This window comes from Micromesistius poutassou (assembly GCF_964030765.1).
Source record: "Micromesistius poutassou genome assembly, chromosome: 3".
Lineage (NCBI taxonomy): Eukaryota > Metazoa > Chordata > Actinopteri > Gadiformes > Gadidae > Micromesistius > Micromesistius poutassou.
Window position 1 is genome coordinate 6,342,722 of NC_140273.1, and position 16,365 is coordinate 6,359,086.

Genomic DNA, 16,365 nt, shown 5'->3' on the forward strand with positions numbered 1-16,365 from the left:
GAAAATACGAACATGCGTGCCTTATCCAGAAAGCTAACGGACGGAAGCTATTTTGAGCGCATAGGATTTGACAGAATGATGTGACGCTATCTTCTTGGCCGAAAAACGATAAACATATGTGCGGATTATTTACAAAAGACTCGTTGTGAAGATAACACATCAAACCCGTTAATAAAACCAAGTCAACCAGCTAACTAGCATTAGCCTGCTGATTTTGTTTTTGATGGTAACCTATGGTAACGAGGGGGCGGCTGGAATTCCGGGTTGCAGCACGCATGCGCAATCTAATCTCAGTATTACCAATACGGCAATTCACCATGACGTCACACTATGGCGTCATACGATATTTCCATCATCCATGGATTACGTCTATGTACTTACTTATGTACCTACCATTGTATCTACCTATGTATCTATTCTATGTATGTATCTGACTATATATGTATCTCTCTCTCTCTCTCTCTCTCTCTCTCTCTCTCTCTCTCTCTCTCTCTCTCTCTCTCTATATATATATATATATATATATATATATATATATATATAGATAGCTATCTATTCAAATACACAAAAATGTAAATGGCTCTCAAGTCTGTTTCGGAAATATTATGTATGACATTTCAAAGCACGTCATCGCACATACAGTGGTGACATGGTTATGTATTTCCGTAAATGATGGAATGTCTGTGCCTGCATTTGTTCATGCATGAGTTTGTGTGCATAAATGTGTGTGTGTGTGTGTGTGTGTGTGTGTGTGTGTGTGTGTGTGTGTGTGTGTGTGTGTGTGTGTGTGTGAGTTTCAGTTTGTATTAATACATGTGTAATAGCCGCATTCCGAGGTGACATTGTGTTAGATCTGATATTGCCTCTGCTCTATATATTGACGTTTGATTCTTTTGTACTACTGAGTACTGTGTACTGCTGGGACCCAGCGAAGCAGGCTGTGTCTACAATCATTATGTCAGCATCACTAACCTCGACCCCCGCGTTACGCAATACCGCCAACAATACTCCTTACGTTGGGCTATGCTAATCTCTTCACTCATTCTCTCCTGTTTTACTATTTCTAGTACTAACTATCCAAAATCACAGATGATGAAGAAGAGGAAGTGTGTGTGTGTGTGTGTGTGTGTGTGTGTGTGTGTGTGTGTGTGTGTGTGTGTGTGTGTGTGTGTGTGTGTGTGTGTGTGTGTGTGTGTGGTGGGGCAGTGGGGGGAGAGAGAGAAAACCAATCTGCACACGAAAGGGATGAAGCACTAAACTGTGTGACATCAGTGTGGGAAGGGAACGCATCGCTGCTTTGCTTGAGGGCAGTGCAGTGCCATCATGCGTGATTGACCAAGGCAGGATGACCTGGCACACTGCAGAACCCCCCCCCCCCAGTACAGTAACCAATGTAGGTTAATAACACACCACAACACCCTATCAACTGTATCCATTGGACTCTATACCTTCTGATGTATTAAGGGGTATCGGTTTAGTATGAGAATGTATGAGAATTAATGTTGCCTTTTATGTGATTCAGCATAAAAGCTTCTAGATATATTTAGAGCCAACAGCTGTGGCTGAAGGAGATTATACATATATAGGCCTATATATACTGTATACAGTATATATATATATATATATATATATATGCATATATATGTGTGTGTCTGTTTGAAGTAATACCTGTCATAGACATGGGCATTATTATGACCTGGAGAGAACTACACTTCCAGACATAGTTTGGAGGTTTTCTTATAAATTATACATGTCTACTATTTTATCCATGGCCTCTTACCGGTATCCCCACAAGTACATCCAGCTCAGCAGGGTTGACGCAGTGGGGACCCTCCTGACCCTGGCCGTATAAACGCCATGATATTAGCGACACGGGACCACAGATTCAATTAAACTCGTCAGCATGTTCCACTCTGCTCAAACATTCCCCAGGGGCCTATTGAGAGACCATTACAAACGATCCAGAATGGAAGCTAAACCTGTCCTGACTGAACCAGACACCTCCATGTTATCCAGGCTGCCGTGGGCTTCACTTATCCAGCGGCCATCGTGGTTCTGTGTTGGTTCTAAATGTTAGTTTGGTGGGGAGGGAACTGAATACGGAATTCAGTTCCCCCACCCAGCTCACATCTAGAACCAAGATGGCCACCCATAGGTGAACAATTCGCATGGCTGCTAGACCCTTGCCTCATTGGGTCTGCACCCCGAAGGGAAGATGGCAGGACAGCAGATGGAGAACAACTCTCTGCCAGTTCTAAGATGTCTTTTAAAAGACTTGCTTTTATCTCTCTCTCACACACACACACACACACACACACACACACACATACACACACACACACTCTCGCCATCCCTCTCTCTCTCTCTCTCTCTCTCTCTCTCTCTCTCTCTCTCTCTCTCTCTCTCTTTCTCTCGCCATCTCTCTCTCTCTCTCTCTCTCTCTCTCTCTCTCTCTCTCTCTCTCTCTCGCGCTCTCTCGCTCTCTCTCTCTTAAAGTGAAGTACAAATCCAGAAGCAGGAACCAAAGCAAAACAAGCTACATTCTGTGGATGTCCCCCGTAAATGCTTTTGATAATGTTTTGGTTTATTTGCTTGACATCACCATTAGGAACACTGTGAACATTCATAGGCCCATTGTCCTCTGCAGCGAGACACAATGTCTTTGTCACAATGCACTAGACGTGATTCATATAAGTTATTGTTTAGTCTGAGTAACACCAAGGCTCTACTCATCTACAAACTCAAAATATATCAGTCCACAAGAGGAGAAAAAACTTAATGACCTCAACATTAGCAATATCAATCAAACATTGGCGTCATGGAACATATAATAACAAATGATTTCCAAATAATTACCAATGATTGCAATAACACCACAGAAGGATTTGTTTTCATAACTTTGTGTTTTAATTTTGCGTTCTCATTCCATTTGTTTTCTTGTGGTTTCCAAGGCTAATTTAAACTCATTAAGACTCATAGAAATAAGTGTTGTTTAAATGTGCTGTATCACTTTTCATATCCATTTAAGAGCATAGGCAGATCTGAACATGCAGTGTGGATAGGATTTCTATGCTTTCACGATTTTTTTGATTTTATAATTTCAATGACGACATTTTGTGTTTTTTTTGTTACCAAATAGTGTTAGGCCCTCAATAAAGGACCTACAAAACAGACTTACAGAAGCAACCCTCCAACGTATCTGCAAACCACAATATCTGCATGTGTTTATAAAAGTAAGTAGTTTTTCGTTATTTAAACCTTCAAGTGCATTACTGTTGTTAGACATTGCTATTGAATTATTTTTAAATAAAATGTTTAATGTATTATTAAATCCAACTCCAAGTTTTCTTTATAATTATTATTGTTATGATTATGATTATTATGATAATAATATGAATAATAACAATACTAATAACAATACTAATTATTATTGTTGTTATTATTATTTAATTATTATTATTATATAATTGAATATGTAACACATGCTGGAGAAATGATTTCCTTTTCATTTACTATAGGCTACTGATATGATATTCTCGTGTAAATTCAGAGTAACAGATTTTAATTAATTCCGTTGGGTATGTTCTCGGGATAAAACTAACCAAGATTTGTAATCGCGCATGTAATCGCAGTTTAAGCTTTTACGCTGGCGGCCAATTTGTTACCAGACAGCGCAATACGCGCACAGTCCCCAGAAAAAAAAGCATTTCAGTCTGCAGCTGATAGGTTGTCAGCCTCTACCAACCTACTTGCGCATCGATTGGTCCACCCGGTTCTTCACCAGGTTCCCATTGGCTTTTCATGATGGTAGTTCACTGTCGCCACATGCTCGTTTACTTTAGAATGAATACAGATTTTTTCGTTGGTCATTTGAATCAGGAGTCAGAGCGCCAGGGACTCGGAGCATCGCTTGGCCACACCGCCGAAGAGAGAATGATGGAATTTCGTTTCGGCAGCACAGTGGCCTGAAGATAATTATCTGCCAGCTGAGATTAAAGAAAAAAGAGATACGAGGGGTTAAGATGTTTTGCACGAAGCTGAAAGATCTGAACATTTCTGGAGAGTGTCCATTCTCCAGCCTCGCCAAGAAGAGTGAGTCTGGGGACTTTGAGGATCGCTCCAGTGACGCCGCGGATATATTGCCTATTTCTAAGGATGTGCCAGAGAAAAGCGGCGAAGGTCTACCCCCACAGAGACTATCCAGATTGAAAGTTAACCTTCATTCACTTGGAGAGAGCATCAGAAAACTGGCTAATCCCGAGGTCAGTCTGAAATACAATGATCATCAATTCACCATAATTAACATGCTACTTATGTAAGAACGTGTTATACAACGGCTGACAAAATATTAGATATTGCAGATTTATTATGCAAGAATTTGGTAGGCAACATTCTCGTGTTTCAGCCCACATTTATAAATAAATGGACTGTAGTCCTGGGTGATGGCTAAATTACTAAACGTTTCGTTTTCAAATGCCTGTTTTTGTTTTTGATTAAATGTTTTTTGTATTAAAATAAAAAAGCTGTAGGCCTCTAACTTGCCTAATACTTTCAACAGTTTCAAAGACTGCACACTGCTCTCGATCGAATAGTGAATCCTAAAATAAGCACGAGAGACAACGAAAGGTAAGACAAATGGAAGAATGATGTCTTTCTTGGTAATACTGAGCTTTTATTTATGCATTAGACCTACTGCTCCGTATGCCTAATAGCATCACAGTGACATACTTATTGTGTAAACAATATTTCACATAAAAAAAAACCCTCAAATATCGACTTTGACTGACTTGGACATGACAAGCCTTTTCCCTTCCATCATTCCTTTCTTAAAGGTCCCATAACATGCCACCAGGTGTGGTGTGATTAGCCGTTACAAGCCGTTTTGGAAATCTGCCCCTTATGACATCATAAGGGGCAGAAAGTGAGCGTGTCCATCTAGATGTGTGCTGGATAGATCAGTCTAGCAGCCCAGTGGACTGTAGCAAACGTTGCTCATCTATCCGTCACACATCTAGGTGGACACGCACACCTGTGATGTCTTAAGAGGCAGATTTCCAAAACGGCTTGTAACGGCTAATCACACCGCACCTGGTGGCTTGTCATGGGACCTTTAAAATGAACTGCTTGTATTTGTCCCTTCAGCCTAGAATCATGCCCATGCTCTTGTGACAAACCAGAACATCTACTACACATAATGACGGAGTACTCCTCCAAAACAGGTAAGCAGCATGCGCCTCCATACACACATCCCCCATACACGCACACTCAGCTCTACGTGAAGGTTGACCCCTGACCTGGCCATCCCTGACCTGTGCCTTGTGACCCCCCGGGGGGGCTCGGCGGTCCAGGGATCCAAATGGAGGCTGTGCGAGAGGCGTTGGGGGAGGAGCTCTTCCGGATGTGCTACGAGGAGGACGGCCACGTGCTGCGGGTGGTCGGCGGCGCCCTCCACGACTTCCTCAACAGCTTCAACGTCCTGCTGAAACAGAGCAGCAGCGGGGCGCAGCGGTCGCGCTCCGACTCCGACGCCGCCACCGCCACCGCCGGCCCGGGGGGCTCGGCTCGCCACGAACCCTCGGTGCTGTGCCTGGACAAGGACCCGGGCCTGCTCACCGTCTACTACTTCAACCCCCAGCCCATCACGGAGCTCTTCTTCCCCGGCGTGATCCGGGCGGCCGCCAGGGTGCTGTACCACACCGGCGTGGAGGTGGTGCTCACGGACTCGGCGGGGGCCGGCAAGGACTGCATCCTGCAGGCCAGCCCCCAGCACAGCCTGCGCTACACGGTGGTGGTGAAGGACACCCGGAGCCTCAGCCCCAGCCCCCTGCGGGCCACCTCGGCCGGCACCTTCCCCAGCTCCCTGTTCTGCACCACCTTCCCCTTCCACCTGCTGCTGGACCAGGACCTGCTGCTGCTGCAGATCGGACACGGCCTCCGCAAGAGGCTCTCCCGCAAGGAGGGCCCGCTGAGGAGGGTCAGCTCCTTCCACGAGCACTTCTGCATCGTGTCACCCCAGATCCGGTGCTCCTTCCAGGGCATCCTGACAATGCTGAACACGCAGTTCATCATCCGGATCAGGCACACGGACGGCTGCAGTGCCGACGGCACGGGGAAGGTAGGGCGGCACCGCAGACCAGGCGCCCCAGTAGGGCAGCAGCAGCTGGATGAATAGCTAAGGCTGCTTAGGCAATTCATTAGCCTACATGCTATCCCCAACCCGCACCCCCCCCCCCTCCCCCCATTCCCAACTCATAGCCCAGAGTGAAATATCAACACTACCCCTCCCCCTTCCAGAGGAGTTCCCAGGGGCAAATGTCTACCCCTGTCTTCCATCAAAGGCACGGCGATGCTCATCTGTTTATATTGAGCTGTATATCAGCCCAGAGTTGTTGTACAGCACCATGGCTACCCTGCCTGCTTCTCTGGAAGTTAAGCAGGGCTCGCCCTGGTCCATCCTTGGAGGGGAGACCAGTTGGTGCTGGTAGAGGTGTTGGAGGGCCAGTAAGGGTCGCTCATCCCTCTGGCCTGTCTAATGTCCCCAACACCCCAGGACAGAGATGGGGACATTCAGATGAGATGTTAAGATGAGGTTCTGTCTCCTTGCTAAGGGTCTCATGGCACTCAGTGGAGTAGTGGTGCTAACTTTGGTGTCGTAGCCAAAATCCCAGCCTGGCTCTTATACCAACATGGCCACATAATCATACCCTGCTCTCTAAATGGATAGTCTCACTTTTCACCTATTCACAGTGACAGCCAGTATGTGGCGAGCATTCTGGCTGCTGTGCATCAAGCTAGTGGGTTTATACACAATGGTGGATGAGATGTGATAAAGTAGGATCATTTGAGGATGAACATATTTGAATGGGATAGTTGACCTCCATTTTCAAAATTGTTGGGTTCACCATAGGCATTAAAGTCTACACCAATCATATCAGCAATTTGATAGTCATAATATGACATCTAATATTTGATAAACAAAACCAAACATCAGTTGCTGTTCTTTCACCTGCCATACAAGCCGAGAACACCATACAGCACTTCAAGGCAATGACTACTTGAATATGGATAGTAATCTAATAGCCGCCATTGTTTACCTTGGATGGTGAAAAAAAGTGTGTGTTTCTCTGTCTGTCTTGTCTTGTCGATGTCGCCCATCGCCGGTTCTACTGTGACAGAATGAGGTGAATGGAGTGGAAACATTCAACATATTGATCCCTTGAAAACATTCTAAAAGGTTTAACACCTCGACCATCGCCCTCTTCTCCCCTTCCCTCTCCTGCCAGCCGATGAACCTGAAGGGCCAGATGATCTTCGTGTCCGAGTCCAACGCCGTGCTCTTCCTGGGTTCCCCGTGCGTGGACAAGCTGGAGGAGCTGACGGGCCGCGGCCTGTACCTCTCCGACATCCCCATCCACAACGCGCTGCGCGACGTGGTGCTGGTCGGGGAGCAGGCCAAGGCCCAGGACGGCCTGAAGAAGCGCCTGGGTAAGGCCAAGACGGCGCTGGAGCACGCCCACCAGGCCCTGGAGGAGGAGAAGAAGAGGACGGTGGACCTCCTGTTCACCATCTTCCCGGGCACTGTGGCCCAGGAGCTGTGGCAGGGCCACACGGTGCAGGCCAAGAAGTTTGACCGCGTCACCATGCTGTTCTCCGACATCGTGGGCTTCACGGCCGTGTGCTCGCGGTGCACGCCCATGCAGGTGGTGACCATGCTGAACGAGCTCTACACCCGCTTCGACCACCAGTGTGGGGAGCTGGACGTGTACAAGGTACGCCCCGGGAACTGAACCAGGCCAGCTCGTTGATGAACTTTGTCATTTCTTTTTCAAATGTTGAAATGTATTCTTAAAAATGAATCCATTTCCAGATTAATTTGTCGCTAATTGCGTGTAGGCTTATATATTTGATGAATTGGTGAATATAACGTAATAATTACTATATACTTTAAAATGTAATTGATAGTGTAAACACTGCACATTTATGGGAATCACAATGTATAAACAAACCCTAATTTCAAAGGCCTATATAATGTTTTACTATTTTGATACTAGTTAACTAGTTAGTTTACTCTTCTTACAGTTGTATTTCTTCAGTAGCTAACGCAATCATTTTGAAACTACAATGGACATCAGTTTGTGAACTAAAAACCTCCTAAAACCTAAATCCTACTTTTGACGAGACAAGGATGAGATAATCACCTTCCATCTCACCTAAGAACACATGACCTCAGTCCGGTTCTCACATCACATATTCCGGAGCGTAAACAAAATGGCAGAGCGCTTCAATGTGTCTTGAGGACAGAGCTAGCCTGTTGCTCATAACTAGCACGACTGGAGCCAACTGCTCTCAATCCACGAGGAGTTTGGCTAGTGTAATCAGAGTGTCATGGACGCATTACACAGAGAGTAGCGTGTTTGACAAATGTCTCACAAAACACCAGGAAGTTAGGGTCTCCTTTAGGACCCTGTTTCATGTCCATATGTAGCTAAAAATAGCTACCTTCTTCTTTTTTTACCACGGCACAGCACTTGAGTTATGTATATAGTGTCTTTTTCCATCTAGGATTTAGAAGTCAACCCTTCTTCATGGCCCAGGGAGGAAACAGCTATTACATCCGGTCCCTCTTGTTGTTTAGAGTTTTTGTCTCCTTAATTTCTACCGCAATGTAAAAGGTTGTCTTTTGATTCATAGTGGGTCGTGTGTATATATTTACAGTATAAATATATATATGTATACATATATATATATTTAGCTAATGGCCAAAACAGCATTTGCTTTGATAAGCATTATGCCATTCCTATTCACTATCATATAAGCTACTGTTAAGTAACCGTTGTACCTAATAGGATTCATGCCTGTTTCATAGAGCCATTTTTCCTTGTACTGTTTAGGTAGAGACTATTGGCGATGCTTACTGTGTAGCAGGTGGCTTGCACAAGGAAAGCAAGACGCACGCGTTCCAAATAGCACACATGGCGTTGAAGATGATGGAACTATCCAACGACGTTAGGACTCCCACGGGAGATACCATTCAGGTGAGGAACATACAACACAAATTTTGCTACTCATCGTTAAACTCAGTTGGCTTATGCACGTAATAGAGAATAAAGTGTTTTTTTAAAAGCAACATTTCCAGAAGCTGAATAAAAAAAAAGAACCATCATGTTGGAAGTTGTATTTATTATTTTGTACTGAAATAGTGGTATGCAACAAAATGTTTAAAGTCATTGAACTATGGCAGGTGTGCCATTCGGAATGCATTGGGAAATTGAAAGTGAAAACAAGCATGACCCCTTATGTAACCCCCTTATTTCAAGAAGTACATGTATCGAGTTCTGATTTGAAATGAGGGTTTTGATTTGAATTCAGAGTTCTGGTTTGTACTCTGGAATTCTTATTTGAACTCTACAGTTCAGAGTTCTGATTGGTTGGAACTTTCTGTGTGTTCCAGATGCGTATCGGCCTACACACTGGGTCGGTGCTGGCCGGCGTGGTAGGGGTCAAGATGCCACGCTATTGTCTGTTCGGCAACAACGTCACGTTGGCCAACAAGTTTGAATCTGGTAGCCAACCGAGTAAAATCAATGTCAGCCCCACTACTTACGGGTGAGTGGATCGACCCCTCTGAAAAACACAGGACCCGAGGTATCCAATAGATTGCTCTAACTGTAACGAGGTGCTCCGTTTACTTACTCATTAATACAGTGATTTAATAACACTGAACACATTATTAAACTCTTTATAAACAAAGGATAAAAAATGATTTACTCACGCTATAAAGCTTTTTCACGTTCCAAGTTAAACCATTACCATTGCATTGTGTCTTTGATTCTGTTCAGAGTGTCGCTGTACCATTACAACATGAGAACATTTCATAAAATGGAACTTAATACAAGCAAGAATGCCAACCCTTCTTGAATACACACGTCACATTCAAGTGGTCTTGTACATGCTCATGTTCTTTATCGCAAGTCCCTCTCATTCCCAGCGGATCTGTGAAGCAGAACCTCACAATGTTTCCTGGTTTCCTCCGTTGATGATAGATGCTTTATTTTCCTGCTCTCTGTCCTAGACTGCTGAAAGACTGCCAGGGGTTTGTCTTCATTCCAAGGAGCCGACAGGAGCTTCCGGCCAATTTTCCAGACGATATCCCTGGTGTTTGTTACTTTCTGGAGCCCTCTGATAATATCCCCGGCGGTGATTCTATGAATGACTGTCTGCAGAAAGAGCTGGAGCACAACACCACCACCACCACCACCACCACCACTACAAACTGAAACTGAAACTAAAACTAGCAAATTTACTATTAATGAATTCCGAGTATGTGTTTTCAGTTTTGTTTTGTAGCTACCAATAAGACGATGGTGTTTATATTTTAAAGCATCAGTATAAGTTTGTTATTTTAATAACTTGTAGAACTGTACAGTCCTTGTAGTGAGAGAGAGAGAGAGACAGAGAGAGAGAGAGAGAGAGAGAGAGAGAGAGAGAGCTAGAGGGAGACACACAGAGAGAGAATTGAAAATGAAACACGACTTCTTTGTAATCATCATCATGGCTGCCATTCAGAAGAATATCTTGAGGTTATTTTCATTCCTTAACATAGTGAACCATGAATATGAAGTGCCAAAAAGCAGGTCAAGTGTCGTATTTTGTCATTTGACATGCATCTATTTAAAATGAACATGTGTCAAATATTGTGATGTCACAAAATCCCTAAAGAATCCAGAACTAAACTCTAAATATAGAGGACCAGGAAATATAATAACTACATTTCCTGTGAAAGTGAACATTTGGATAGATTTAGGGGTTCACCTATGACCATTACATTCCAGTATTCACGTCTCATTTCCTCTGCAAGTTGACGCAGAACAGATAAACTCAAGGTGCCTTATGGGAAATGTCAGCTGTAGCATGGGACAAACACACCCCTTCCTCTTTGTATTACTGTATATGTGCATTTTCTATTCTTCATAGCTAGGGATAAGGCTAATGCATTGTGTACAATAACGCTTGTGATACATATGTATAAATGTCAAGTATATGTTTTACAACGTTTTTGTTATTTTTACAGCACAGTATGCATTCTTAAACTCATGTTTAAAAGATCCAAATCATTCCAAAATACACACACTAGGCACAATATATATATATATATATATATATATATATATATATATATATATATATATATATATATATATATATATATATATATGTATATATATATGTATGTTTCCTAGTGTGTTTTTGTATTTGTGTAATTGCACATTTTCCTTAAACATACAACAACCACACAGAAGAAAACAATGAATGTTATAACACGTGTATGGAATTTAAAGTATTAATATTATTATAGTTTGTAATGTAATCAAAGCACAATAAATAATACAATGACAATACTTGGAGTTGTGCACTCTTTTTAAATTCACTTTATGTTAAGAGACAATGGCAATCATTGCTTTACTGGTTAACTGGGTTTTACTAACTTTCAATACGATAAGTATAATTATGATAATGATAATAATAATTAATATTGTTATTATTATTATGTGCTTCTACTACCACTACTTGTAATAGTGGTAGTAGAAGCACCTAATAGTAGTAGTACTAGTAGTAGTAGTAGTAGTGGTAGTAGTAGTAGTGGTAGTATAACTGCTATACCAATTATGTATTGTATTATATAAATGTACTGGATATATAGATCGGGTATATATATATATATATATATATATATATATATATATATATGTAGTAATAATTAAAATATATATATACATACATATATATATATATATATATATATATATATATATATATAAACATCACATGTATCACACTGGGGTATGGGTACTCATTTGTATATCTTTCTAAAGAAGATCACTACGCCTTGCCAGGGTCACACGCTCTCTAGACATCTCTGGTCTGGTGAGGACCTCTGGATTATCAACATCAGTGGTTCAGCCCTCAACCCGCTTTCAGTGGTCTCTATTATCATGCGTCACCGCGTCCTGACCTCCTATTGGACGACGTAAGAGTCGGAGCTGGCAATGGAAAAAAGGAATGGACGCTCCGCGACGCAGCAGCATCCAGAACAAGTGATGAGGGTTTTATAAAATACGACAGTCACATCCCAAAATATAAAACTAAAGAACGAAGAGCAGCCTATATAATGGTACGTGCATCGTGTTTTTACGTCGTCCACAAGCTATTATACTTCAAGTGTATTTGCGGACGTCGGACGATGGGGATGCGGTCTATTTTCGTTTGACGTTTCCTGCTCAGACTCAGGGACCACTATTTGGTTATATATAATATGATATGATGTTATGGTATAGGCTACTGATTTTGATATGAATGCATACATGTCTGTTGACAATTAATATTAGGGTCGTGGAAGTATATATTGATGTCAGAGCATCATGCACCTTAGCAGCGAAGAGGATATAAGAGTAAATATACATTTTCATTTTCAGTTTTTGCTCTGCGTTATTCATTGTTATTTACATTTCAGTATGGCTTTGTAAACCACGCGTTGGAGCTGCTCGTACTGAGGAACTATGGTCCGGGGATTTGGGAAGATATCAAGTGAGTTTCTGAGTCCATGTTGCTTTTCTTGGTACAACTCGAAACGATTGCTAAACTATGGGTCAAAGCCATCAAACTTTTTCCTCAAATATGTTGAGCAAACAGGCTTACCCCAATAAACAGAATTAGAAATGTACTATGTTCAATAAACTCCAAGAAATAGGCTAAAATGGGAAATAAACGTGGTTTTATTTAAGAATCCTCACTAAAAAACGTTCTAAGGTTTTTCAGTGCAAAATTTACTAGCATGCAAGAGAAATGCCCTGCCATCATTCACTGTGTATTTATTTCAGCAGACTCAAATATTTGGCTTTGTGACAGTTAAAAGTTTAAATGTGGTCTGTTAGGCTCCTGGGAACTCACCCAGTCTTTAAAGAAAAGCTTTTTTTCCCCTCAAATATTTTTTCTTTTTCATCATCTCTTCCCTATTATATCCATAAACCATAACTAATACATTTTGTGGCTACGTGTAGCCTATTTTGAGCTTTGCTAACAATTACAGAATGTGCAGATTTGACACGTAATCATTTTCAAAAAGCCTTTTGGGTTTTTTGTTCAGCTGTTTCCACTCAGGAGCACACGTTCCCAGCTACACTGTAGAAGCATATCTATATTCCATCTTATCAACTGTCATCTCTTCCAACAGTTGGTGTCAACAGAGATCCATGATTCAGATTGAAATATGTCTGTTTGTTGCAGGCGAGAGGCCCAGCTGGATGTGGAGGGCCAGTTCCTAGTGAGAATTATATACGATGACGCAAAAACCTACGATCTAGTGGCAGCTGCCAGTAAAGTCCTCAGTAAGTGATGTGTTGAGGCTTTGTTGTTTTTTATTACTAGTATACACAGCACCTTACGAATCAGTATGAAATGTACTGGTCGTGCGGATGAGCACATGGTTCTGTTCATTTGTGGACCGTATACACACAGAATTTATGAACTAGCCTTAACTGTAAACGTCCTTTTACAAAATGCCTCCTATCTCCTACCCGCCCCTTAGTGACAGGTAGGACTATCTCATACATTTTCACGTAGGCATATTTGAAAAATGTACATTCTGCTAAATATTTTAGATTTTTACTATTTAGAACAAATGTGTTCATATGGACCAACAGCTAACTGTTTCATATCATATCATATTCCAGAAATTGACGCGGGGGACATTTTACAGATGTTTGGGAAGATGTTTTTCGAGTTTTGCCAGGAATCGGGATACGACACCATCCTGCGAGTGTTGGGGTCCAACGTCCGCGAATTCCTCCAAGTAAGTCTGGCTCAATTTTGAGGGCTTCAGGTCGTAAGTCAACTCATGGAAATTCCTCACCTCATGAATTCAAATGAACAAACTCCCTGCAAGGGTTTCCATCTGCAGGATCGGGAAAAAAGGCCCATGCAAAATCTGCCATTTTCTAAAACAATCTCCTGCTTACCATTGTGTTTGTAATTGTAAATATATTTTCTCAGAATCTGGACGCCCTTCACGACCACCTGGGCACCATCTACCCCGGGATGAGGGCCCCGTCGTTCCGCTGCACAGATGCGGAGCGAGGCAACAACCTGATCCTGCACTACTACTCCGAGAGGGAGGGCCTGCAGGACATCGTGATCGGCATCATCAAGACCGTGGCCCAACAGATCCATGGCACTGAGATCGAGATGAAGGTGTGTGATGCACTGTTTTGGTGCTCTCTTTGCACTTTTATTTTGAAGAAAAGCTAAACCCCCACCCCCCCACCCCCACCCCCCATCTTTGCGGTGAACGCTTCATATTCTTTCACAACCTTTTGTTGTAACCTTGTTATTCAGAATGTGCCCAACATCATCACTTTTTTGTTGAAATGGCTGTGTAATACTGCCATAAAAGGTTGTGGTTGCATTCTGTGCATGTGTGTGTGTGTGTGTGTGTGTGTGTGTGTGTGTGTGTGTGCGTGTGCGTGTGCGTGTGCGTGTGTGTGTGTGTGTGCGTGTGTGTGTGCACAATGAGCCTCCATGAGATCACTTGTGTAACGCTAGAAAAAAAGAGAACAGGAAAAAATAAGAACCGTCAGGTGTTCCGAATGTGACACCCAAGTCTCTGGTGCTGTTGCCCACCGTTGCTACGGCAACAGGGCGCAGACAGCGCGCTCCCCGCGACACCGCGCCTTATTGCTGTACTCCCATTGGACGGCATGACACAAATACACACACACACATGCACAAACACACACGCACACACACTTGTTACGTTACAGCACCTGTTTAACACTAGCAGTACTATGTTATGTTCATCGTGTTTTTCACACTCGTCATGAAAGAATGGTTCACTGTTTTTTGGTAATTTGTCCACATGCAGTATTGTCGAGTCTTTTGCCTCGGCTGTAAGATACAATTTTGCGGGAATCTGCTCTCTAAACCAACACAAGCTTATAATAATCCCTTTCTCAAACTCCAAACACTAGTTCCCCTACTATATTATTGGTCACAGATTTAACAACAGGGTTGAAAAGGCGTATCCGTATTCCGACCAAATAATTCTGTTATTTGCACGTAAAAGTCGCTGCTCCGCGAAAATGAGCCCTGGTTCAGGCTGCATCCTGAAAACCACAATGTCCTCCAGGTGATCCAGCAGAAGAGCGAGGAGTGCGACCACATCAAGTTCCTGATCGAGGAGAAGGACTCGGAAGAGGAGGCCTTCTACGAGGACCTGGACGGTTTCGAGGAGAACGGCACCCAGGAGACCCGCATCAGCCCCTACACCTTCTGCAAGGCCTTCCCCTTCCACCTCATGTTCGACAAGGACCTGGTGCTCACGCAGTGCGGGAACGCCATCTACCGCGTGCTGCCCCAGGTGAACCCCCCCGCACACGCACACACACACTGTGTGTTCTAAATAATATGGTTCTGCTCTTCTAACTGACCTGGTTCTACTGTTCTTACTGACCTGGTTCTGCTCTTCTAACTGACCTGGTTCTGCTGTTCTTACTGACCTGGTTCTACTGTTCTTACTGACCTGGTTCTGCTGTTCTTTCTGACCTGGTTCTGCTCTTTTTACTGACCCGGTTCTGCTCTTCTAACTGACCCGGTTCTACTGGTCTTACCGACCTGGTTCTGCTGGTTTTAATGACCTGGTTCCGCTGGTCTTTCTGACCTGGTTCTGCTGTTCTTAATGACCTGGTTCTACTGGTCTTACTGACCTGGTTGTGCTGTTCTTTCTGACCTGGTTCTACTGTTCTTAATGACCTGGTTCTGCTGTTCTGACTGAGCCAGTTCTGTGCTGTGTTCTCCAGCTCCAGCCGGGGACCTGTAACCTCCCGTCGGTCTTCTCCCTGGTGCGTCCGCACATCGACTTCAGCTTCCACGGCATCCTGTCCCATATCAACACCGTGTTCGTCCTGCGGAGCAAGGTACACAGAGACAGGAGGAGATGAGCTAGGGAACCCTTCATTCAGCCCCTGAACAGGACAGATACTCTGTCCTGTTACAGTGGGTCTATGTACAGGTGAACTCTGTAGAAGCACTCTGAGTCTGCCTTGTGTATGAAAAGTGCTATATAAATAAAGTTGCCTTGCCTTGCCTTGCCTTGAACAAAGTGTATACAAGAAAATGTATCCATTTTGTAATTCTTCAGATTATCGCGAAAAATCCCATGCCGTTTTATTATGATAAACGATAATAAAGATAATAGTTGTTTATATTTTATTATAAATTAATTTGATGACGACGATGGCGATGATGGGCAGGGTGGTGATGAGGACTATGATGACGATGATGATGATGATGATGAAGATGATAATGATTGCG

At 43.2% G+C, this 16,365-nt stretch overlaps 2 protein-coding genes across 2 annotated transcripts in view; both read left to right on the plus strand.

The window, feature by feature from the left end:
- Positions 1–4,022: 4,022 nt before the first annotated feature.
- Positions 4,023–10,277, plus strand: gucy1a1 (guanylate cyclase 1 soluble subunit alpha 1; the record flags this gene model as incomplete). Its single annotated transcript, XM_084465399.1, has 8 exons — positions 4,023–4,262; positions 4,559–4,626; positions 5,143–5,219; positions 5,349–6,115; positions 7,284–7,769; positions 8,892–9,035; positions 9,452–9,606; positions 10,073–10,277. 8 exons carry the CDS (start codon positions 4,023–4,025, stop codon positions 10,275–10,277), a joined length of 2,142 nt encoding a protein of 713 aa, XP_084321525.1.
- A 1,770-nt stretch (positions 10,278–12,047) lies between these two features.
- gucy1b1 (guanylate cyclase 1 soluble subunit beta 1) overlaps positions 12,048–16,365 on the plus strand; it is a gene marked incomplete at its 5' end in the record, with an annotated part of 16,385 nt that continues 12,067 nt past the window's right edge. The window contains 7 exons of the mRNA XM_084465400.1: positions 12,048–12,095; positions 12,512–12,585; positions 13,285–13,385; positions 13,731–13,849; positions 14,050–14,247; positions 15,182–15,412; positions 15,852–15,968. Coding sequence (XP_084321526.1) covers positions 12,048–12,095; positions 12,512–12,585; positions 13,285–13,385; positions 13,731–13,849; positions 14,050–14,247; positions 15,182–15,412; positions 15,852–15,968 — 888 coding nt within the window. The remainder of the gene's footprint in view (positions 12,096–12,511; positions 12,586–13,284; positions 13,386–13,730; positions 13,850–14,049; positions 14,248–15,181; positions 15,413–15,851; positions 15,969–16,365) is intronic.